This window comes from Ambystoma mexicanum, chromosome 5q (genome assembly GCF_040938575.1).
Source record: "Ambystoma mexicanum isolate Mex_15411 chromosome 5q, UKY_AmexF1_1, whole genome shotgun sequence".
NCBI classification, from domain to species: domain Eukaryota; kingdom Metazoa; phylum Chordata; class Amphibia; order Caudata; family Ambystomatidae; genus Ambystoma; species Ambystoma mexicanum.
Window position 1 is genome coordinate 419,056,428 of NC_090933.1, and position 26,076 is coordinate 419,082,503.

Genomic DNA, 26,076 nt, shown 5'->3' on the forward strand with positions numbered 1-26,076 from the left:
GTGTATTTTCAAAGCGGGCTTCTGAGAGTTAATGACTTAATTGGAGCTGTAAACACAGTGCTGGTATAATACAAATGTCTTAACCAGATCTGCATTTCGCCACTCAATTTATAAGCACTATGAGTGTCCTTCACTGAAGTCCTGTTAAAAACAACCATTGGCAAAACCAACAGTTTTGGCTTGTGTATAAGTATTAGGCATTTGCCAAGCACTGCTGTTAGATGCCCAGTTACTTGCACGATGTTGCACCTGCTACCATCCATGGGCAGTTAATACCACTGCGGACGTGCCTACCAAGTTCCTTTCCCATGCCTATGCAAAAGCCCAAACTGTTGGCATTGCCAATGCTTGTTTTTCTTACCTAGTTTGTATTATATATATAAATAATATTGTTTTATTTATGATTATCCATATACTATTTTATTTTGCAAATGGTTTACATTACAGCATATCTAAAACGTTGTTATATTGGCATATGGTATCGTTCCCATATACTAAAACATCGCACTAAACCACCACCATAAATTCAGAGCAGTGCCGGGTAAGTACAGTCCCACTGTCTGCAGCTGCATATAAGTCTGCCGCACACTGGGACTGGAGAGTGACTGTAGGGAGCCTTGACATTTGACGCTGGAATCCTTTTTAACCCAGCTATCGGCGAAGCACCCATAAAGCACCGGTGAAGTGCCGGGTAATGCAGTCCTGAGGTCTACAGGTTCATGGAGCACTGCTGGAGAGCAGAAGGGCTAGGGTGTAAGCGGATAGAGCACTGACGTCATAACACTGTATACTTTTTTAAACCAGCTATCGGAAAAGTGCGGGTACATTTTGTCTCACAGTCTGCAGAGTTGTAAGGACGGTGCCGGCATTGAAAGACTTATTGGCCGGTGAGGGAATATGTTGTATAATAAAAGAATGTGGACTATACTTAAGTAAAAACGAAAGCTCCGAAATCTCACTGGTCCACTTTTGGCATACCCTGGAATGGACTGGTCCCAATGTGACAACAAGTGTCTGCATACATGGGCAGATAAATGGCTGATCTATGCTTTGGCACAGGGGTGGTTTGGGGCCGGCATCCGTGGAATTGGGGCAGACCATCACATTGGAAGTTCTGCTTATAGGCGCCTGGACTGTTTGAGCTGAAGACAAGGCTTGTCTCATGAGGGGGCAGGGCAATGTCAGACTGATGGTGCCCCTCAAGCTAGTTGAGAGTTCCCCTGAAGGCATCCTGATATTGAAAAATGTCTCTGGTGCCGTGCCATTTCTGTTATATGGACTGCTTTCATAATTTAAAAGTTGTTATTGTTAAAGGTTATTGCAAGTTGTGCCTGGGAACGACACATGTTTTATTATTGTGATTAATTGGATGTTTGTAAACTTCATAGGTTCTTTGAATTCCTTCTTTTTAGTGTGAATTTGTGATTGATACAATTATGGAAAAAAGGAAATATATGAACAAAAGCATAGTGGGGAATGGCACATTAAATTCATATTTAAGAAAGGCACTAGTGAGCATGATGTTAATGTTAAAGGATATGTGTACCGTGCACTATCACCACCAGAGTGGTCCCCTGGCGCGTTGGCAGATATGAAACAAAAGGGGGGTTGGTTAGGGATACGATGTTTGATTGGAAGCCAATGTAACATTTTTAGCGCTGGAGTGATGCGGTCTCTTCTAGATAGTTTGAGGACGAATCTAGCTGTTGCATTTTGAATGCGTTGTCATTTCTTCAGGAGGTGTTCCGGCATCCTGAGTTAGAGGCTGTTTGCGTAGTTGATACTTGACATGATGAGGGTGACGATTGTCAGTGTTTTGTGGGTGAAAGAGAGGAAAGGTAGGATTCTTCTTGTTGAGTAAAGGAGGGAGAAGCATTTCTTAATTATCGCATTTACTTGCGGTTCTAAGGTTAGAGTGTTCTCCATTAGGACTCCGAGGTTTTCTACTACCTTAGATGGGGTGGGCGCGGTTCCCAATTCAGTCGGCCAGGGATTGTAGGTGTTGTTCTCTTGGTTTTTGGATATAATTATGATTTCAGTCTTTCCTGGGTTGATTTTTAGGTTGTTGGTGTTCATCCAGTCATAGATTTCTTTTAGACGTTCTACTAGGGTTGAGTGATCTGCTTGTGTATCTTCGATTTTGTAGATGATTTGAGTGTCCTCTGCGTAGATGTAGCATGTAACGTTGTATTTTTTGAACATCTTGATTGACAGAGTCTGGTAGATGTTGAAGTATAGTTGTGATAGTGAGGATCCTTGTGGTACTCCACAATCATTAACTCGTGGACTAGATTTGAAGGGTTTTATCCATACAGTTTCTGTTCTGTATGCTAGGAATGATTTCATCCAGAGTAGGCCCATGTCCGTTATATCTATATATTCTTATTTTTTTATTAGGGTTTCATGCCTTACTGTGTCGAAAGCTGTCAAGAGGTCGACAGGAATCAGGGGCGAGGTTGTGTTGGAGCCTGCGTTTGTTTTTAGGTTGTCCCAGATGGATAGGAGTGCCGATTCTGTTCCTTTTGCGGGTCTGAAGCCGACTTGTGCTTCGTCTAGTAACCTGTTTTTTTCTATGTGTTCTTGGGTTAGTTTGTATACGTATGTTTCTTGGAGTTTTGCCAGGTAGGAAATGTTTGAAATCGGCCTGTAGTTGGAGAGGTCCTCCATGTCGCCACTTGTGTTCTTTAGAAGTGGTTTAATATATGCTGATTTGAAGGATTGTGGTACAGTCCCTGTCGTGAGCAACAGATTCAGGAGATTTCTGTAATATTCCGATGGCGTTCCTTGTGCAAGGATTGATTTGTAGATGTCAAGGGGGACAGGGATCCATGGCCAGTCGGCATTAGCAGCCAACCTTAAAAAGTGAGAGATGTATGTCTGGATATCTGTCGTTTCCTGCTTAACATCAAGGATTGCCTCATACAATGTGTAAAGGACTTCAGGGCGATCTAACCTCTCCTTCACCCGGTCAACAAACCTATCATAATCGTTCAACGTAGGATCATTGTTTGAGACTAGAGGGGTAGCCTAAGCTAGTGCGTTTCCAGTTAAGTTTGCTATAAGAAACCCCACCTTGGTTCTGGCCGTTTCAAAGGCATGAGGTCTAAAGGCATAATACACCTGGCAAACGTCTAGGATTTCCTTGAGGCCTCCTGGGTAGCCATCATACTTTCCAAAGGATAAGGGCATGGGCGGTAGGTCTCCTTGATCGTCTCTGTGTAGTACCACCTGTTGACGAAGTGCAGCATTTTATGTCTTGAGGGATTGCACCTCGATAGTTAGGCCTTGAAGAGCAGCTACTAGCTCTTGATATTGTTACAAGGAAGCCATCTGTTGGGTCCGGCGTTGTATTCTGTCAGGCCTAACTCCTTCCTCCCCCGACTCCTCACCTGTGTCCTCTGTTTCACTGTCCTTGTAAGAGGAAGTCTGCTTCTTTGTGGGGCTGGAGGAATCTTTGGTCGATCTTTCCTTAGACTTCCGGTCATGTAAGTAAGGCCTGGCTCCCTGGGAGGCCACCTTGACAGGGATGGGGACCTGTCTCGGGGGACCCTGAGGAGCCAAACCCCAATCGCCAGGGAAAAAGCCAGATCAGCACAAAAAACCCTGGAGAATGGTCCTTGAAGAACTTTAGGCTTCTCAAAAGACGAATTCAGTCTGCAGATGGGACTCCAGGAGTGCTGGTAAAAGGAGCTTGGAAATGCTGGGATGGTTACGATCCGATGCAGAAATCCTCGGCTGCACACTGAGAGCAGGGTAAGGTGCTGCCTTAGGGGTCCCCAGCAGTCAAACAAGAAGTGATAAGGTGGATGGTAAGCAAAAAAGGCTTGAGGAGAGTAGGAAGGAAAGTAGATAAGAATATAAGAAAACCAGACCCCACTTACCAGATTCAGAGCAGATCACGAAAGAATAGGTTGGAAAGCGAAGCATCGCAGAGGAGGCGGAGCCAGAACGGGAAGCCGCAAGCACGGAACGGCAAGGTAAGGTAAGTAAAGTAAGTTGTAAGCGTAACGGCAGAATGCCGAAAGAGTTTTAGCGATCGAGGATAAGTAGAGAGAGCACAATAGGAACCCTGGGAGGTTCTGGAAACCGAAGGAGTAACAGGAAGGCAAAAACGAAGCTGCTAATGAGGTTAGCCGCAGAGTGGAATATCAGAAAGCAGATACAACGCACTGGGTGGTGGGCGGGGCTTAGTTTTATAACCCCAGCAGCCATGATGGTTGAGGACTAGACCGCGGTTACAGACAATACATACACAGCGTTAACCTTCTAGGAATGCCAAAGCTTCCACGGTCGAGTCCTGACACAACTATGGGTGGCACGGAGGGGCTCAAGGACAAATGGATAAATGGGAAAGAGTTCTAGATAGAGAAATAGATGACAGGCTGTGGTGTAAAGTGTGTGGTAGAGCATTTAAGACATCGATTGCATTCCAGTACAAGCTCCACACTATTAAACTACTCCCCAGATGGAAATATGATCCGGTCCGCCTTTCTAGGATGTTAGCCCATATTGTTGGCACAATTGTAGAGAACGGGTCACGTACTGGCACATGTGGTGGTCATGTAAGAGAGTGCAGGTGTATTTGACTTAGGTGTTGGGATGGATAAAGGAGGTGGAAGGGATATCACAGTCTTCAGACCCCATGCTAGTGCTTTTTGGTTTTGAGGATATAGAGGGGAAGTTGAGGAGCTTACTGCACATCGCACACTTCCTATTTTTGGTGTCTAGAGCATGCCTGGCGACTCATTGGAAGGGAGAGCAGCTGCCTGGATGGGTGGAGTGGTCATCTAAGGCCAAAGATATATATCTGATGGAGAGGATCACGGCGGTCCTACATGGTGGGAGTGCTGACGTGGTGAGAGGTTGGTTGGGTTTTGTAATACTGAAGAAAACCAAAAAAGGAACAACTACAGAAGAAGTGACCATAGGCAAGAGATCGAAACAGGAAGAATTGAACAGACCTAAAAAACTGAAAGTGACAGTACATGTAAACAATGCTATATGGACCTGGTCACAGATTGAACTCACTCAGACTCATCCACTGCACCAAGTATGAAGACATTAGGGCTCACTACTTAAGAGACCTGACGACAAAAATGAGAGACTTCCTGTATTTAAATGACGATCAAAAGATATGAATCCTATTGGTTGAGAACTGTAAAACAGAAGAAAAAGCAGCAGCATATCTTGCAGGTTTTTGCAATAGAAGGCACCCAAAGAACCAGAGACATAGAAGACAATCAAGAATAGCTATGTAGACCATATAAAACAAAGCTATTAAAACATAAGGAACATATATATAATATGTGTAACTTAGCTTTAGTCATACAATGAATTCATTATTGTACTGCATTGTATCCAGTATCATCCGATGGATCCTGATGGCTTTGGCTACTCAAGGGAATTGGCAGAGGCCAGTGGCCAAAGATGCCAGTGGGGTCCAAAGCCTGCCATCTCAGAACTTTTAGTTTTAAGTATGTTGTCTCCTAATCCTACTGATTTATGGCTGTTTAGTGTCTTCATTTTGAAATAGTCTAGCTATGAGCTGCTTATCTTATGAAAAATGTTATCAAAGTTCTATAATCTGCTCCCAAGTCCTTTAATGATAAAGAACAAGGGCAAAAGGAGAGAAATAAAATGAGAGAGTGAAGATCCCTGAAGAACTTAATCAGAAAAATCGACCTAAAGGGAAACGCATAACATTCTAAAGAAGTAGTCTTTCTGTGTTCCACATCCATCCACAGGCTATCCAGCACCAACACCATGACATGATTTGTCCCTCCCCTCAGTCTAGAGCCAGTCTAGAGCTTCCTTAATATGTCTTTTTCTCAATAGCGGTCTGTCATTATGCCAGTACCATTCTCTCCACCCTCTTGCTTAGAAAGGCGAGTATAGATAATTCATTTAATGATCAAGATACGCTGGTGAAGTGAGGGGCTAGAGAGTTTTTTAAGCATTGACACTGCCAGTCTCTTCTTTAGTTTGCTCGGAGTGACCCTGTATCAGACAACTATTGGATATGTAATTATTTATTTGTTTTGTAATGTCCCTCTTTTAATTAACTTATCACTTCAGACCACAAGGTAAGGTGGCGAAGGAGTAACACATGGCTATAGGAGGATGGGAAGAGGAATATACATTTCGCAGGGAAATATATGTCACATTGGTGAATGTCAGTCTAATATGAGGATAAAGCACAGTGCCCATAATCTTGTGTATTATGCCAGGACATCTTGGAATGTATCGGTGACAGGGCTGCATGACAAGCACATTGCCTGCCACCATTTGAAATATGATAGGAATGTGGAATGTGTGGTGGGCAATGAAATCACCACAAATCAAACCTGAAAGCTTATGGTCCCAGGAACACTCTCCAATCTGGGTTCTGTAGCAGACACTCCATGGAACTGGTGCACACCAATGTCTTACACTTTCTCAACACAGCCCACCTCTTCCATTCTTATCCTGCTTAATATCTCTACTGCCTTTCATACTGTTTCTAATGTTCTTCTCCTGACTTTTTTCCATGTTGGCTACCATGACACCACCTTGTTTGTGCCACCAGCTGACTCGCTGACCACTCCTGGATTTCCAGTGCTACTTCAGTCGCCTCTCTTTTCATACTCTTCCCCTCCTTTGGCTTCTCGCATGATCTATTTGCCATTTAATGCTCAAACCTTCTTGTTGTTCACTTCCTTTACTACAGAACTATTCACTCACCTTAAAAACTGGCTCTCTGTGATTTGTCACTGTATGAGGGTATGTCGCTATGATGCTGAATGCTTAACTCCTCAAACTCAAGTGTATTATCTACCAACCTCCACTGCCACCTCTCCACTCCTGTATCAGTTCTAACCAAGCTTCTAACCCTTGTCCCATCTCTTGGAATTTGGCAGCCTTTTCGATTGCATTCTTAAACAACAACAATGTATCACTTCCACTACAACAACTGCCAGACTTAATCTACTGAACTTCAGGAATATCTGCCACCTTCTTATCTTCCACTGCACTAAAACATTTAACCCACTCTACCCCTTAGCAGACTGGATTACACTTCCAGTCACAATCTTCGCACAACCTATGCACTCCTCTGCCCTTCTCAATAACATTTGTAACTTCGCTACCCACACCCTCTACAACCTTGCCCATTGCTCAAACACTTACCCATACCACCTTCATGCACGAGGGATAGTTGTAAAAGAATAGTCTTCTTTCAAACTCGTTTTCCTTGTCTGCAAGACTATCTATGGTAGGCCCGCCAACTACATGGCTGACTTTATTTCTTGATAAGCACAACCAACTTACATTGATCACATGTAAAGCTCCAAGCAATGTGATGGCACTATCTGTAATATTACTTTGGTACAATCCTTTGGTCCAAAGTACTCTCCTCCTCAATGAAATATATACAAAAATGGTAAAGTATGCGCCTAAAACTAAGTTCTGACATTTTGGATGGAGGTCTTCTTCCAAGGTTTAGAAGGCTGGGAAACAGAACTGGGAGTATCTTGCTGTTCAGTCCATATTAAAGGTCTGAGACTGCCCACAATGATGTAACTCTTAATAAAGAAAATGAGATCTAATTTCTGTGATCTATCAAGGGTTGACAATTCACTGGTTTATGGAATCCAAGGAGGCGATGGAAGAAATAATTGGTTCTCTATTTACAAAAATGTGCTGGGAATGATGGGCTATGTCCATAATGGTATCATATATATCAGTATGAGTGTCTTTGAGCTTTAAATGTAATTTGAAAAAGTCCATGCTGACTGCTTTACAATGTGACAATGTTTGTATTCCATTTCACTTGTGAGGCACAAAGCGTGATTGGCTTGATCCAACAACTGTTTCAGCCATTGCTGCAGATGTGCAGAATTCTTCCATAACATTTTATTTTTTTCTGTCTCTTTGTAGTATTACTACAGTATAAAGGATATCAGTGTTGGTGGACAGTGTGTTTGTCATGGCCATGCAAATGCCTGCACTTCTAAAAGAACTGAAAACCTGAACCAGTAAGTTACTTATGCTTCATAAATGTTTTCAAATATGTCAAAATGAGTTACGTAGTATATAATAAGCCTCAGTTGCCAGACCTCTGGTACATAACTAAAAACAAAGAGGAGATGGCTGGAAGGTTTATAATTAATCTTAAACCTCTGGCAATTGCTCTGGGCAACACTCCAGACCATCGTTCATCGCCTGCCAAGCCATTACAAAAGCGGAAAGACCATATGCAAATCAGGCTTGGTCCCACCCCCAAGTGGTGCAGTCCAGCCAGAACTGCTAGATCACATCCCTTCTGCACTCCTTACTGATGAGGCCCAACAAGGCCGAAAAATGTCTCGGGATGCTTGTAGTCTCGTGCAGAAGCGATGTGACCTAGCAGTTCAGGCTGCGCTTCCTCTTTTCGGGTGGGACCGAGCCTGATTTGCTTATGGTCTTTCTCCTTTTGTAATGGCTTGGCAGGCAAAGAACGATGGTCTGGAGGGTTGCCCAGAACAATTGCCAGAGTTTTAAGATTAAATCTAAACCTTCCAGCCATCACCTTTTTATTTTTGTGTAAGTCACCCCGAGTGGGATGGGTATGCCCAGATGGGGGTCCCATGTCTGCTGCGCCTAGAGACCAAGCTACTCCTCACTGATGAGGCCCAACAAAGCTGAAACATGTTTGGGGATGCATGTGGTCTTGTGCAGAAGGGATGTGACCTAGCAGCTTGGGATGGACTGCCCCTTTTGGTGTGGGAAAAATCCTGATTTGCATATGGTCTTTCCCCTTTTGTAATGGTTTAGCAGGTAAAGAACGATGATTTGGAGGGTAGCCCAAAGCAATGCCAGAGGTTAAGATTCATTCTAAACCTTCCAGCTGTCACTCCCTTTGTTTTACTCTGGTATATAACTAGCATATCAGAGACATCAGATTCTACAAGTCTGCTGCTTCAATCCTCTATTTTTTTAAATGATAAATATGTGCATTTTGTTTGATGCTGTGTTCACAAAGACATACAGAACATGTAACATTACCCCAGCCATCTTGCAATACAATGAAAAGTAACATTTTTGATTACAGTGTTATAAAGGAAGTAGGAAGTTGGGTGCAAAGTCTGACCAAGTGATACGCAAAATACATTCTAAAGCTCACTGTTGTTTACTAACTTTATTTAGAGAGAGTGTACTAGCAGGACCAATTTAAATGAAATTAGGATCTTCCCAAACAAAACAAAGTCAGGATAACTCTCTCCAAGAGAATGGATCCTATTCCCCCATGACAAATTGACTTCTGCACTGCAGGAGTACAATGAAGAATAGAGGCAATCGTATATTCAGAGCCGATACCTCTACAAACCAAGAGTGAACCCAATTATAAAGGTGAAACAGGCACAGTTAAGAGATATACTTCCTTCGCCTTTTCTAGTAACGTGGGCCCAGGGAAGGCTATACACTCAAGAGGGGTGTGAATGGGATCCCGCAGCGACCCAAACAGCGAAGTAAAGGAATGTCCAATCAAGATTCTATTAAAATATATACTTTAATTAAACACACCATATGCAATAATAAGTAAATAGAAAAGGACTATACAAAACCCACCTCTGAGGGAAAAACAGGGAGAATGCACAGATAGAAAGAAGCAGCCCGCTGGATAATGAATCAGGGGTGAAAGGCAAGTAAAAACCACAATGTTAGTAAAATGAATATGTTCTGGCCCGAAAAGGGATTTAGGTGACCTAACCAGTCTCTAGGGTCCAAAACTGGACCGAATCGGAAGTTAATAGTCAGTAATGACTTTCTTTGTACTGAGCCAAGTTCGGGCGCAGCGCTTTGTGTAATCCCAGGTGGGGAACAGGCATCGAGCTGATTTGAAACCGTAGCACAGAACAGTTTGAGAGTGGCGTTTCAGCAGAGCAATTCATATGGCTCATCAGGGTCAGTTTGGAGATCGGGCCCGGTTCGAGACGTGATAACTGCTGACTAGGGTGGTTCGAGTTGAGGTCTGGTGATGGATCAAAGCTGCGATCCTGATATACTGAGGTGGGGTTCAACGAGGTTACAACTTGATGCCGAGCCAGTTCCAGTCGTTCAGTAACCACTGGAACAGGCTGATTCTTTTGGTGGTTCGAGACAAGGTCCGGCATTGAGTGATTGGTTTGAGCCAAACAGGTAGCAGGTTCTGGTTGTAGTTGCACTGAAGCTCGTTGTGGGTCGAAGAGACACTCAACAAAGTGTGGATTGTGAGGGCCACCACGGTCGGTTAGGCAGTCAGATCAGCAGCAAAGATGCTGGTGACTGGATGTACATTTCAAGTTGAGCGGCCCAGTGCAGTGTTTGAAGGTCAAAGTTAGATGAATGCCCCAGGGTCTAGTCACCTGTCGATGAAGTTCGGCAACAAAAATGTTGGTGTTTCAAAGAGTAGTTCAAATGGTGCAGGTGCAATGATAGCTTATTGTTCAAGCCGAGGCAACGGCAGGCTCAGCAGGTAGAGAGAACTGGGTTGAAAGGTACAATGCAGCGTTCAGTGCCAAAAGCAACGTGTCTTCAACTGAGTCGAACAAGCACAAATTGCGGTTTTAATTGGTTGGACAGATAAAACATGGGGTCCTGGCTGTCCTGATTCTCAGGTTGCGGTAATACCCAATCCAGATGTTTAAAGATAAGATTAGTCCTTGTTCTCGGGCTCCCAAACACAGGGGAGGGTTGGCACACTACTGCAGTGGTCCTTCAGCATGGTGAGGTCCTGGGTACCATTGGGGATGGCAGAGAGGCAGATTTTTCTTTTGCAGCAGTTCACCCTCAAATTGCCCTGGCAATGGTTTAGGGAGCAGTATTTGCATCTGCCTTGAATAATCAGTCTTCACCTCCAGTGGAGAGCTTTGGGAAGGACCGCTTCCCCAATAAAGGCCCAATGAACTCTTCCTGAGGTTTTTATCAAGAGTAAATCAAAGAAGGAGTTGTATGCCTCTTCTTTTAAAGTAAACATCTACAGGTGATTGGAAAAAGCAACCCTGCTTTAGGGGACCAATCCCTGTTCTTGAAACAAGTGGTCTTTGCCTTCTCACATCACACCCATAGGGCTTTGTGCTAAAGGAATTGGAGGGGACCGGAAGGAAAGATTTAGGCAGAGAGGAACAAGATGATGTAAGCTTCCTCCAGCTCTAAGGGGCTCCCTCCATCTACACTAACCCCGCTCCTCCTCTCAGTAAATCAAAAGCAATTTGGGTACCCTAGTGTGAGGCTACTCCTTTTGTGAATGGGTATGCCCTTTGAATCCTGTTCCTAGGACAGCTTTCTGTGGTGTGACTATCCATCTGGGGAGGGTGCGTTACCAGCCCTCACAAAGGAACAAAGAGAGGCAATCCCCAAGGCTACACATAACCCTTCCACAGCTGAACTGGGCTCATTGGGCTGGTGCACATGTGATATCAAATTGGCGTAGCTTGGATAATTATGAGAGATGGCAGTCACCTTACCTCAAACTGAGGTATGGCTTATATTTACAGTTTAACATGCCACCATGATAGCATTCTCATTGTTATATAGGTTTTGGAATATGTGATCTCTGAACCTGCTTCGTGCAACTGCAGAGAAGGTGCTGCAGATCAGTTTACTGATGCAGAAGGCACATGTGTACACTATGCTTTTGGTATGGAGCTTATGAAGGGGGAATCTGATTTGCAGATGTCCCTTATTAAGATGGAATTACCCATTTCATGTTATTAGTTTAATAAAAAAGAAAAAGAAACCAGGCCAGATGGCAATCTGTCATGCCCCCAGAGGCCCTCCACTTGCCCTTTGTCTCTTCCGCAGCATGCTGGTATTGGGCCTTCCCGGCCTCTTGTGGCAAGTGTCCTGGTTTGATAGTTCAAAGGAGGTTGCTTCAACATTTCCTGGCATTGCAGGCTTCAGGGTGCCAGAATCCTGCTTCTTGATCTTAGCAAGATCCAGCTTTTTTGGGTTTCAGTACTAAAAGATTCACTATGATGTCAGTAGACATATCTGGATGAGAGATCTTTTTTCCAATTTTATCTTAACCCCACCTCACTGATCTTACACTAATCTAACTCTGTCCCCGTTCATCCTCCCCCACCATCACCTCCTGCCCAGGACCGACCAGGCCATCTGGAACCTGCTTGTACAAGCTAACTAATTCCATTTCTGTCTCCTTATTAGTCCATGCTTCCACCTACTAGCTGCTTCCACCTCCCCCTACCAACTCCTGAAATCTTTCTTTGAGCAAAGGTCATCTACTTCTTATTCTTGGGTCTGGCTCTCAAACCACTTTCCCCAGGGCCGGTCTTAGACCAGATTGCACCCAAAGCAGAAAGCGTTGTTGGTGCCCCCGACACCAAAATGACGACAACAAATGTTGTGTAAATAGGGCACACAATAAAGAAGTAGATGTACAGTACTGTGTGTGTAGTGCCTTGGTTCCACACCTATGTAGCAACGAATGCATCACCAATGATGCGTGTAAAAGCCCTACTTGTTGACAGATTTTGTGCATCATGCTCTGCTTATGTGGCTTCCATGTACAGACCTAGCTTCTGAAGCTCTTGTCTCTCAACCTTCATTCCATTCGACTGGGCTGCCATACCCTCATCCTCAATAACACTCCAGTGTTGAAAGGAGCATTACTCTGAATGCTTATTTGCATGAAGTGTACTTCTGCTGGAGCCTGCTCCGAAAGGTAAATGGAGTGGCGTACAGAAGGAGACTGACCAGCGTAGCCATGCTTGGCTCATTAGGTCCACTGCAATATGCAGACCAGAGTTCATCCAGTGAGAACTCTTTCAGTCATAAGCTCGCGAACAGCTACATGCACTACCATGATCTTATACTACACGTATATTAAAGTGCGTCTTGAGTGCCTAGTATAGTTGTGCAGAACAAGCAGAGTTATCATTGTTATTGTTACAATGAAACTCAAATGAGGCTCACTCAAGGAGGGTTGATATGGGGAGTGCCATGACCATGAAGGGCCATGACAAGCTAAACAAAGCCCATTAAATGAGGCACACATAGGGTGATGCCTGGGTTCCAGGATTCACGAGGGGCGGTGGGGGTACACAGCCCGCTGGACAATTGTTTACGGTTTTGCTGCTGGGCTATTACATCATGGCAGGGTGAATACAGGCTCGGCTGAATATGTGCAGTGGTTCATTTCAACATCATAGTTGGGGTCCCCCCTTGCCTTGCGCGGAAAGCAGTCTGAGGAACCCAATGGAGTAACTTTGCTGAAAATGTTGGGGGGGGACATGACATCCGAAGAAAACGTGCCCCAGCCAAATCAATGGTAACAAAATGGTGTGCCATGAAAGTTGGTGGGGACAAACACCCCTGTCCCCCCATTAAACTACTCCCATGGAGGAACCCATTGGGGCGTACATTATAATGGAGACAAAGATAAGGTTAATAGCCTGCAATTATCATGGGGTGGAGATCCAGAAGGGAGCTGAAACACTGAATACCTGCTGTATAGCAGTGATTCCTTCTTTGTAAGCCAGTGGCTGACGTGGAAGAACCAGTGTTGAAAGAAAACGAGGTGATAACACTTCTGTTTTCCCCACTGGAAGTGACGGGTGACGGGCTCCTGCAAATGCAGCTTGTGAGGCGAGCACTGCAAAGCGCACACTGTAAGCCCCAGAACGTAAGCAATATATAAAGGAATATATTGCTGTTTTATTAGACTGCTGATTGTCAATAGAGGGGCAGTTGCTAGGGGCCACCCTGAAGCTCAAGGTCCCTTTCATTTGAAGGGTTGAAAGGCCATGACGCCGTCGCTGGGTGAATATGACACAACTAACAGAGATGTTCCTTAAGCTCTGTGCACAGTGGTAACCCTGCATTGCTATGTCATCCTTAACATGGACATGCCAGCCAAGGCATTGCTGCACTCTTGCTTTGAATTTCACTCACTGATTTCTGTAGACAACATAAAAGCCCCTGGATGGGAAAGACTGTAAACTTGTGGTTTAGGACGGGGGACAGTGGGGATAGACAGTCATAACAATGGTGGGGGTCGCTAGGGTTAAAAGGAAGGTCATATATTAGAGGCATTCTTATTCTGTAGACTACATTTTTTCCCCAGAGCAGATTAGAACGCAGGTTGACTGGCTTTACGACAAACGCTCACAGATAGTGTGGAGCACAAGCCAAAGTCTATAGGCTAGCTTAACACCTGCACCACACGTAGAATGTGTACACTTGACCCTGCTCAGTGTTATGTGCACTTTGCGAGATACATACTGTAGGTTGCTCTCTTTTTCGTTTTCTGTTAGCATAGGTTTTGTTTAATATGACTAGTCAAATTGCTTATGTTACAGAAACTATAAATATGGGAAAACGATTGCCCACGTACCTTCAATCAGTTTGGGTCGGTGCTTAGTGGTCAGTGTGAGGCTGTGCAAGTGTCTGCAGTCAGACAGCCAGCAACAGGTTGGGTGACAGTCACCGCGATCAATCTTCTGCACTCCGCATCAGGCCACAGGGAGGCTGCAGCCCAGGTCAGTTGCACGTGGGGGTGGCAGTTGAGCTTCTTGGCTTAGCACAGTGGCTGGCCTGGCCCCCTGCCCTGCTGATCCTGCTGCTCCTGCCTGGGCCTTGATCCTCCGAGCCCAATGGTGACTCAGGGAGTCTGCGCTGCTATGATTAATCTCTTCGACTAGTCAAGTTAGTCTGGTCCCTGGCTCCCTGTTCTCAGTCCAAATGAAGGAGCTCTGCTTATTGAGCAGCCCAGCTCAATAACGTCCCCTATTACTATACTAGAGTGCTTGAGCTGAGGAGGAGGCATGTGCGGTTGGGGCAGGCCCGGCCGGGACCGGGGAACTTAAGCAACAAATGTTGCTTTGAGTATCATAAAATCAATCATCAGGGGCTTGCAGACCCCAGGGGCACTGCTAGTCTGGCTTTGTCCACACGACTTACTGCTGTGCTGGCAGCAGGAACTGCAGCATCGTGCTCTTACCCTCCAATGATTTTTTCGTAGCAATTTACATAGTACTAGTTTAGGTTTATATCAACAAAATTAAATGATGCAGCATTGCAGCATGACGCCCGTAGAGGCTGCCACCTCAGGCAGCCTGATGCACTGTCTGATGCAAAGACTGGCCCTGCCCAGTCTCTCTTACCATCTTGGTGCCTTGCTCTTATGTAGTGCTGTACTAATTTGCCCCTTGTATGTCCTTCCAGAATCTTATTCTCTCCTTAGGTATTTCAACCACCCTTTCTTCGGTACTTCCTTCAGTACCACCTTAAGTACCAGTTTCTAGCTCTTGGTTTTCCTTACTCCACCTACTCCGCATTACTCGCTACCCCTGAAGTTACCTCCTCTGTGTCACTTTCGGCCTCTGGTGTTATCAAATCCTCCTTACTCTTGGGGTTTAACACTTCCTCCTGCACCCTGATTCCTACATCTCCTCTCAACTCTCGGGTCTGGATCTTAATTTCTCTTCCTGGAACTGTCCTTCTTCTGATGTTACTACCTACTCTGTCACTCCCTCAACTGTCACCACCTGCCACCACCTCTTCTGTCCAGTCTGCGGTAGGTCAGAAGAAGGAGGCAGACAAAATGGTACCACTAAATGTGATTTTATTCAAATAATGAACAAAAAAGGCCTATCCGTCCATAAATCTCACTAGGGTGCTTGTTATCAGTGAGGTAGTTCAAATCAAATAGTCCATCCTTCGTCTACAAACTACCCTATGCTGACCCTACCAATAATTAAAGAACAGTTTGCATCAACCAACAAAACAAAAAGGGGTTCAAGGAGAATGACTCCCTTCTCCTGTGCAGGCCTTCTCAGCATAAATAATCTATCTTGAGATAGTTCCTTGTGACATAGTTAATCAGTTCCTTTAGTCCCTCAAGGGGACTCTTCCACCTTCTCTCGGGTATCCCTTGCTTTAACGTATTCACAGTTCCTTGTTCCCCCAGTTGAGGGATATTGGCTTCTACTCCTTCAGGTTTCCTTAGCATCAATATCTCTCTCACTTGTAATTATTTCACAGTCTCTCATTCCATGGGGACTAGGTCCATTTACAATTTCTTTATCTTCTAAACACTTTCACTTATGGGAACCAACATGCAGATTGTACTGCTCCTCTTTGCTTGTGTCTTGGTGCTCCCAACCACTGAGTTAGGTATTACCATTCTATTGGCTTTCTTTGCTATCTTGTCTGCTTTGCAATCACTGGTGTGAGTATGATGAGTTCCTCAGTATTTGTTATATACTCTGCTGCTTTCACAGTTACTGAGACGAGTATGATTAGTCCCTCGGTGTTCGGTATACCCTTTGCTGCTTTCATAATTACTGAGATGAGTATGATGAGTCCCTCTGTATTTGGTATATTCTTCGCTGCTTTTACAATTACTTGGACGAGTATGACGAGTTGCTCGTTATTCGTTATACTCTTTATTGTTTAGCCCCTGCCTTGGCACCTCCTGGGTCTCTCATAACTTCCGCTACCTCTTGCTTGTCGGGTTGCCGTCACCGGTTCTTCCTGTGGGGTCAGAATCACATTGTGCAGATAAACGCTTCCAGCGTCTTCCATTCCTTTTCTGCTTCGCTCTCTGCAGAGTATTGTGTTGGATAGTCTCAACGTCGATTTCGGACCATGCTGTCCACCTCCTCGAGGCCATGCCACCACCTGGCAAAGCTTATCACACATACGAGTCGACTCCCTGCTAGCTCCTGAATTGCTTTTCTCCTTAGTTCTCCACGTCCTCTTGACCAAGGATCTCCCGGAATGTCCTGGCTTCTCTCTCCCAGCTTGAACTTCCTGAGATTTACCTTCTCGAGGGACCACGACTCCCTAATGCAAGTCCTTCTTTACTTTTTATGCATCTGAGATTGGTCCTCCCCAGCAGAGGATCCTTGTCCTTCTTCTCTTCCCCTGTCGTATTCTTTATTACTCTGTGGTTCCCACTGTTCACAGTGTGTTCTATTGTCCATGGAGTAGTGACCAGCATTACTTCCTCCACTCTTCTTCTGTGTGGATTTGTGTTGGGTTTGAATACTGGAAGTTCTATTGCAATAGCAAAAAGTGGTCTGTTCGGATTGTGTCTTCTGAGGCAGTGATGGTCTGAGAGGCTCATAGGAAAGTGGAGCAGGGAGTTCCTTCATAGAATGGTAGTCCTTGTCCCCAAGAGGGGAGTATCTCCCTGTGAGGTCCTGCTTACTGCCACCGCGAGGGGGAATGCTTCGTAGCAGGCTCACCTCCCTAGCCTCAAAGGCAAGGGCTCCCATCTGTGGAAAAGTGACGCGAATCATCAGAACTCTCAACTTCTGATGGTACCAGCACGGCCTTCATCCTCTTAGCTCTCCCACCCTTCTCTTGCTCTCCACGGCTGCAACCATGCCAGCCCCTTCCATTTCTCCAGCCTTTGATCTGTCCACTGCTCTCCCGTGTCCAGCCTCCTGAAAACATGATTCCCCTGTTCCGCAACCCACACTGAGCAACTGGGGCTGGGTGCTTTTATACTGTGTTCCCTCCTCCCCCGGGTGTAGTCTTCGTGTGAGGGTCTGGACCTGTGGTTTGTAATTGTTTGAGAGCTGTGATTGGTTGTTCTCTCTGAGTGAACCTGGGGCTCCATTGGGTTCAGGGTTTGGACCGAGACTATGAGAGTCCTCTCTGGTCATTTTGGTTAGTTGTTTTCTCTCTGAGCAATGTAACGGAAGGGATAGCCCTGAATGGCGGAACCTAGGGCTGGAACAAGAGGTATAACACAAAAGTGGTAGCCTCCAATATTGATTTGATCATACTATTAGTGGTGTATGATGTTCTATTCATAAAGGGTATGCTGGCATTGAAAACAATTGCCAAATGCCCTATCCTTTGGTCTGAGGTGAGTGTAACAAAGCGAAGTCACAGTAAAGAAATACAACAGTCTCTAACAATTGCAAAACCTGACTAGCCTTCTCATATTGGCTGTAATCTAGAATGTATTGCATATTTTTCTCATCTTTTTCATCGATCTTCACAGACCTGGGTGAAGACCATTTAACGGAATACATCCAAGTTTATATATTTTCAACAAATGGTGTCAGGCATAAATCTCATAGTGTTGGTACACATTATTTTAGAGACATGGCATTAAAAACTCCATATTCGAACAAATCAAAATTGGGCATCACAGTGCACATAAATACATACAAAATATAAGCCAACAAAGATGTCTATTGTGCGTAAAGAAAAAGTATGTGTTCTCAAAGGTAGACCCTGACTATTAGAGGTCTAATTGCAGTATGAAAATTTACCAATCCTAGGTCTACGTCGGGAGTGGGATTCCCTGGTTTTCATGCAGACGTGCTGGCGTGGGGCAACGTCCGTAGACATTTCGTCTCCCAATGGTGGTGCCTTCTTCCGGGCCTCAGGATTGTGTCTCCCTAAAAAATGAGAGCACACATAAAAAGGACTTTAAAAACAAAGAGCAAGCTAACGTCAGACACTTGCTATAAACATAGGTAGGATCTGTAATGATCATGGAGACTAAGCTCTCCTGCAGTAGTCACACTAACCTTGTGCTCAGGTCAGGGGTAGTAAAGGTGTGTTGTGAGGGTTACGCTCATTAGTGTGCAGTTATGGCGGTTGTAGCAGATGCTTCTGTAGCACGGTTGAATGCTACTGAAGTCTTGAATCAAAATTCCAAAAGGGATCTGGGTGGACAAAGGGAGCGCAATTAGTGGGGTGGGGTATATTATTAGAATGATCAAGCGACCCCCAGGCGGGTGGTGCTCTTACCTGGATTTAACAGGGACTGTGCTTGAAGTCAGTCTCAAAAGTTTGCTGTGGTTGGTGGGCAGCTTCTGCACTCCGGTCAGATTTGCTGAAAAAAGTCAGCATGAAGGCATGTTTCAATGTGCTGCATTTAAAGAAGAATAGTGTTTAAGGGAAAAGTGCGGGAACGTGAAATAATTATATACAGGCCTCTCCCGGCCAGTGAGAAGCAGTCTGAGTGAGAAAGCTGGGAAAAGAGCTTACCTCCTGGCCAGTGGTTTGCAGGCGCCAGACAGTGAGAGGAAAAAAGGATCGGAACTGTGTCTTTCCTTTGCGGCGGGTGAATGCCGTGAAACTGCTGGATGCAGGCGTAGTGCTGTGGAGGTAAGTGCTGCTTCAGTGTATTGATGGGTAGTGACTTATAAATGCATTCAGAGTAGGCTAGTGTTACTATTGGGGTCCCTGTTCAGGGCTCCGCTTACCTGGTGCGGGCTGCTGTTCACTGGAGGATCCTTGGTGAGTCTGTAGTACTCCACCGAAGGAGCTGTGTTGTGGAATAATGAGCACATGCTCGGTACATCCAAATTCAGTGTTACTGATACCGGCGCATCTGTATGTGCGGCAATATCGTAGCAATGAGGAGGACGTTGCTACGGAAGTTGTGTATCGTCCGTGACCAATGTTGCTAATGGCAACGTGTACAGGAGCTTGCAGCCAAAATACACAAGAACAACTCTGTGCACTAGTATAGCACTCAGTAGTAGTCCACAGCCCTTTGCCGCCCACTGGGCACCTGCACTCCCATTTCACCCCCTTTTCACTACAACAAGGAGCAAACATTAAGCTTCTTGGAAGACCAGACCAATGACATCATACAAGGTCCCTCCCTTTTCAACATGCCAGGGGCCCTACAGCTGACAACATCTACGGCTTCAAGAGACGAGCTCCTAAAACTCAAAAAGAAATGTTTCCGAACGGAGGTCCATGGACACTTTCTGAGGGAATACCTCAAGGCCAATCTTGTGCCAATGGGACTCACCATCCGGACTGGACCTGCACTCTTTCTGGGAGACCAAGAGTATATGATCGGTTTCAGTCAAATTGCTCCGAAATGCAGCAGGGATCTTATGGTCCTTATCATCACTACAGCCCAATGCACCCACCTGAAAATCAAGGAGGAACATACGGGCGAGGAAAGGAAATTCTTGAACAACACGGCATTAGATAATGCACGGGATAAACTAAAAGAGAACAACACCATAATGGACCAATTCATGTCAGATACCCTAGAAAAGAAACATAAAAAACGAGCAAAAGATCAGCACATTTAAGCTAGAAAGAGTTTACCCGTACCTAGCATCAGATTACAAAAAAAGCAAGGACAAAGAAAGAGACGAAAATACAGCAGGGGCCACGAGACAGAGAAAACATTGGGTTACGTTTTCAGACACCTCCAGTTCAGATTCTGGAGCTGACGACCATCGCAGCAACTATGGAATGAATCCCCACCAAATGCCCTACTACCCACAGCTACTATTCTCCTTTAAATGCAGCACATTAAAAAATCCCTCCATGCTGACTTTTGCAGCATATCTGACCAGACCGCAGAAGATGCCCACAAACACAAAAAGTTCCTAAGGGAAAGCCTTCAAACCCAGTCTTAACCATCTTTAGCCTCCCGGCTACCCTATGCTTCAACACACAATACTCCAGAGTGTGGCCAATAAAAGAGTTCAATAACCCTAAACTAGCAATATCCAGCACCACGCTAACCAAAAACAAAACAACTACTCCTGAGAAGGCTCAGGGGTTATTCATAGTATGGACATTCCTTCAACCTCTCTGCTTTCACCACATGGCTTAGAAACTCTCCCTGGTATTCAATTCCAAAGTGTTCTCTTCTGAGGCCTCTCTGTGACTGTATAAGATTTACCCAGATGCTTCCCCACACCCTCTGGTTTTTAGAATTCGCTGGCAGTTTCTCCTAGACATTAGGTAGCTCAGTTTCGACTTTGGGTATCGCTTAGACCATAACCGGACCCTTCTCGACTTTGGGTTTCAGGATTCACAAGCTGTGTCCCCAGGAACTTTGGTTTCAGGATTCATAACTGCTCCCTCCTGCATCTTGAGTTTCCGTATTCAAAATAGGTCCCTCCGAGATATTGGGTTTCATAATTCACAAAAGGTCCACTTTGACTGTGTGTTTCTCAAGATTTTATGGTTATTTCTCACCCACTCATTCAGGGATGTTTTAAGGCAGACAATATTCTATTGCCCTCCTGCCATGGGCCTGGGTCCTCTATTTTCCTTACCCCTATGGGTCCTGGTGGAAAGCCTTAGGTTCTGGCTCTCCAGTTCTCACAAGGGCCCTTCTAGTCTGTCTTCATCCTATGGGGCTGGGAGGGCTTAGCTGCTCCCCACCTCTCCTCCCAGACTCTCCAGGTTTGTGCTGCCCTCCTCCAACCATCCGTCTTTCCAGTACTCTTTTCTCTAGCAGACATCCCTTATAGCAAGAGAGCATCATCGGATACATCTGCATCCTCCAGATCCAAGATATAGAATGAACTTTCCCAGCCCATTTTATACCAATACAACTGCTTGTATGCCCGGTATTAGTTATTTCTTACAGGAGTCTTAATTTCCCTTATTATATGATTATAAGTTAAGGCCAATGATTTGTATATGGGATAATGGTCTTCTCTGCTGGATGCAGCTTCTTACGTACTATTGGCCTTGGAATACATGGTCAACAGACACCCCACTGCGTGTTTACGTTCTCCGGCCCATTGGCCTGTCTGCACACTTGTGGTGCATTCCGGGGAATGATGTTCCCAGATGTGAGACTGCAGTGCTGTCCTTGACGTCAAGTTACTGGGGGTCATCGCGAGTTGGGAGAAGCGGTAAAATTCGGTGGCAATGCTATTACCACTGCATCTACTGCTCCGCCCAATCTCGAGTTGGATGGAAAGTGGGAGTTTCACCTCTGACTTTAATCTCCACTTTCCACCCAGTGTCAGCGCTATTAGCGTGGCGCTAATTGCGCCAGTACTAATAGCGCCAAAGAACCCCCATGGACCCAATGGGAATGGGGATTTACCTCCCCACCGCAAATCGGGATCCGGAGCAAATTGCACTGGACCGAGTTGCGGTAATGCTAATAGCATTGGGCGGTATCCCGGCGTAATTACTGCTGGGATACCGCCAACTCATGAGGAAGCCCTTGGTGTCTGTGGAGCCAGCAAGTGGATGGGATCCCTCCTCATCCACCCCCTGGTTGGCATATGGGGTAGCAGTCAGGTCAGTGCCATCCCCTGTGTATCACTCCTCTTAGAAGTGAGTGCGGATGTTACTCATAGGGCCTTTTTTTGCGGTGCAGCACTGGGAGACTGTAGCCACGTCGCCGCATCCTTGGGCATTTCCAGTAAAAACATACCCTTGTCTCCAGCACTGCTTTCTCCCATGAAAATATGAATAGCTTCAGAGCAGGTAAATGCCTCCGTCCAGGAGGAATATAGTTGAAGGTACTGGACCACCTACCCCTCCTCCTCTGAGAGTGGATGAGACAGTCAAGCAGCCGCCGCCCAGACTAATTCGGGAGCAGACGGAGTGGTTTAATTGGGCCTCATTCTGACCCTGCCTGTATCCTGGCGGTACAGCCACCAGGATATCGGCAAATGTTGCTACAGTTCCCCGAACCCGGTTCAGCGGCATTGCTGCCGGATTACTGGTGCCAGAGGGACGGTGTATATCCCCACTCATGGAGTCCAAAAGGACTCTATGAGCTGATTTTCCGTCATTACCGGAACCAGCAATGCCGGTGCCCGTAATGATGGATTTTTTTGCTGGTAGGGCACGTGGTTTACCTCCAGCTTCTAGCTGGTGGTAACACAGTTGCACCACCGACAAACTCGTAGTTGGTCGGTCCGGCAAAGTGTCGGTATCCATGAATACAGCACTTCCACACTGTTGACCCCCCGCAGGTAATTCATACAAGCATAACATGTATACTGTATACAATTGGAGAAAAACAGTAATAAATGCATAAAAGACACAAAAACAAATATGGTAGAGTATGAATAGCACAGTTTCCTTTGAATTCTTAATACTTCTGTTAAAAAAGCCTTGATTGCCGAAGTTACCATGTGATCAGATAGTGGTTGTAAGTATGAAAAAGCATGATGGTATTGGAGCTTTATTTACCGGTATAATCGTACGCAGATGAAAAAGTTGGTATATACAGCCTAAAAAAAAGTGTTCCTTCACATTGTAGGCAAAAGGGACACAAAGGGCCTCATTACGGCTTTGGCGGTAGCCATGCCACTATTGGCAGCATGGCTGCCACCAAAACCGGGTCCGGATTCCCTGAATGGGGAATTACCGGGCCATTCCGAGTTTGGAGGGCCCGGTAATTCCCCTTACAGGGAACCCGGGCCCGGACCTTCCTCATTCCCATTTAAGTCCCCATAGGGCTCAATGGGAATGGGTGCAGGGAGCTAACAACGGGCCGATTACGACCGGCCCGTTGTTAGCTCCCTGGTCCCCTTGCGGGACCCGGTAACGATGCCTGGTTTTACTCAGGCGGAATGGGTTTAATGGGCCTGCATCTATTTGCGGCACCCGTTAACCCATTCCGCACTCTTATAATGAGGCCCAAAGACCGTTCCTTCCCTAACCGCGACCATAAGACTTAATTGTGTCCAAGAGGAAGTGAGTTAAATCTAAAGTGACTAAGGTTCTTTGCAGCCAAATGCGGCTAGCAAAGAATGTCACCTCTTCAGCCTTATCCTCCTGCAGCTTATTCAGAAGATGTGTTTTAACCTGCTTCCTCTGAAACTTGAATATTCATCTGTCAAATAGCCTCGATCAAGATTTGAATGTGGTGTAAAACTAGCAGAGGAAGAGGAGGGAGTAAACCTAATTTTAGAAGGACTTCTCCAGCTTTTTGTAAGATGGTTGGTGACTACTGGCGCATTCTTGCAACAGCAAGAGGCTTCAACTGATGAATGCAAACTAGATACTGATTGCTCTTTCAGGTTTATAGGCCGAACAATAACACAGCAGGTCTGTTCTCAAGGCCAGACGTTGCACACTCAGTCTCGGTAAATGTGACTCCCAATTAGTTACATTTCTTCACCTGTTCCAATGTTGCATCATTCAAAAACAAAAAGCTGAGACAATTTCCGCTTTGCCCAAACCACCAAATGATTGTTTTGCTGCTATTGATTAGGCGATTACAGGCACCAAATATGACTCTTAGCTGTTAATGAGGCGTTCTAGGTCCGCAGGTGTTCTAACAATAAGCACTGCATTGCCAGCATAACTAAGCAGTGATACTCGCACCCCCACTCCCAATTGAAGTAACACTGAAACCTAACCTAAGCAACTCCTCATAAAGTGAGTTGTTATAGGTGTGATTAGAAGGGATACCTACACACACCCCGACAAACCCCTCTGTTTATTGAACATTTCGGAGCACATTTAACTCCTAGCTCAAAACGCACCCTTCCCACCTTAGCACTGTGCAGTAGTTGCATCAGTTAGGTAGAAGCAACATTAATCGCTTTCATGGTACTCCATGACCTCGACGTATTGACAATGTCAAAGGCTGAGGATAAGTCAATGAATGCCAAGTAAACAGTGCAGCCAGCATAACAATATCTAGAACATAGAGATTGGCAACGTGCTCTTGCATTTCTAATGCTTTCTCTGAACCCACCCAATCAGAGAGCCTGTAATGTCACACTTTCCCAAAGAGTTTAGATGAAGCATCCTAATGTTGAATTAGGTGACAGGATTCAGGCATATTCTTGTCTCCTTTTTTGTACAGAGGCACAATAAGTGTCTCTTTGCAAGCGAAGAGAATTTTGCTTGAACGTCCTACTGCATTATACAGGTTTGGCAAGAGTGGTACCCACGGGTCTGGTTCATATTTGAGCAAGTCCGTAGGAATGGTGCCTGGGCCTGGACTTTTATTCAGAGCTTGCCGAACTAAAACATTGAATATCTCTCCCACAGTAAAGAGAGGATCCATTCCTGTATAAGGGCAGAGGACACCGTTATGTAGACGTCACTAAGCGAACAAGGTGACGTGAAATAAATGCAGCAAAGCACCTCCGGCAACAGAGAGTCAGAAGTGGCTGTCCCACAACCTGTGTGCATGTGCTCCTGTAGTGCGCAACGTGCGCCTTGCATACCGGCTCGGGGCCCTCCCCACAACGGGCCGGAGTGTCGGTAAAGCTCAGTACTGCAACAGAACACTGGCGACGAGCAGGATGGCGGCCCAAGCAACAGGGCACGGAAAGAAAAGAACAATATAAATGCCATCAGCACAGTGCACGGCCTACAGGCCAACAGTGGCTCTCCCAAGCAGGAGGGAACACTTCACCAGCAATCCAGCCCCATCCTGTAGACACAGAGCAGGCTTCTGACACAGCATCCACAAGGAAGACAACTCGTGAGAGAGGTATTTTGCACTGAGAGTCCCACGTCGATGAGGTGGGTGCAAGCAAGGGAAAATCTGCCAACAAGGTGCAACAATCCAGCCCACCCCACATAAATCAAGATGGCTGCCACCCCAAGCTCATCCACTCCGGCCACACTAGCACCATCATTCAGCCCCAATCCCACACCAGGTGCAAAGGGACAGCTGGGCATGCGCATGGCCCTCTTTGACCCATCTAGAAATCAAGGAGGAAACCCGGGTGTGCACTCGTAAAGCAAATGTCAGAGTGCTGCCTCTATCTAGTCCCGGGTGGGGATAGAAAGTGAAACAAAAGAAAAGATAGAGGCTTGTCTGTAGGGTTAGGATACCTGAAAGGGGGGCTTCTTAAGTTAAAAAACAATATATTCACCAAAAATATAAACATTATTCATTGTACAGTTAATTCACTAAAATCACATAAAACACCAAATATCTGGATTGATTGTTCATCAGTTAAACACATTTCCTAAGGTTTGTTTTTTCACATAACACTCTGTGGTTGTTTACATTGATTTGAACACTGTATTCTCATTAAACAGTATATTGTCTTGCATACCACTCTGTGGTTATTTGCATCAGATAATCACTGTATTATCATTAAGCAGTCTAATCTCAACATGTTTCAGTTCATAAAGGGCAAATATCGAGAACATTTGTCAGGAGTGGAACCCTGGCATTTGTACAAGCGTTTAGAATACGCCAGTGTGCTTGAGGAGGGATTTTATCTCATCCTAATCCTGTCAGACAAAAACAAACACAAAGGACTAGTGTAAGATATAATTTCTCAAAGTTCCAGTCAACTCATTAAATGGGTGGTGCACTACAAGAGGTTGGAATTTGCCTGAGTAGGTGCATTAAGAGGGCGATGCCAATCTCAAATGATGGAG

The 26,076-nt window shown here is 45.4% G+C and overlaps 1 protein-coding gene across 2 annotated transcripts in view; it reads left to right on the plus strand.

Moving 5' to 3' along the window:
- Positions 1-26,076, plus strand: part of LAMA3 (laminin subunit alpha 3) — a 1,348,901-nt gene that overhangs the window by 261,625 nt on the left and 1,061,200 nt on the right. For both annotated transcript variants that reach the window (XM_069620910.1, XM_069620909.1), the window contains exon 6: positions 7,915-8,012. In XM_069620910.1, coding sequence (XP_069477011.1) covers positions 7,915-8,012 — 98 coding nt within the window. The remainder of the gene's footprint in view (positions 1-7,914; positions 8,013-26,076) is intronic.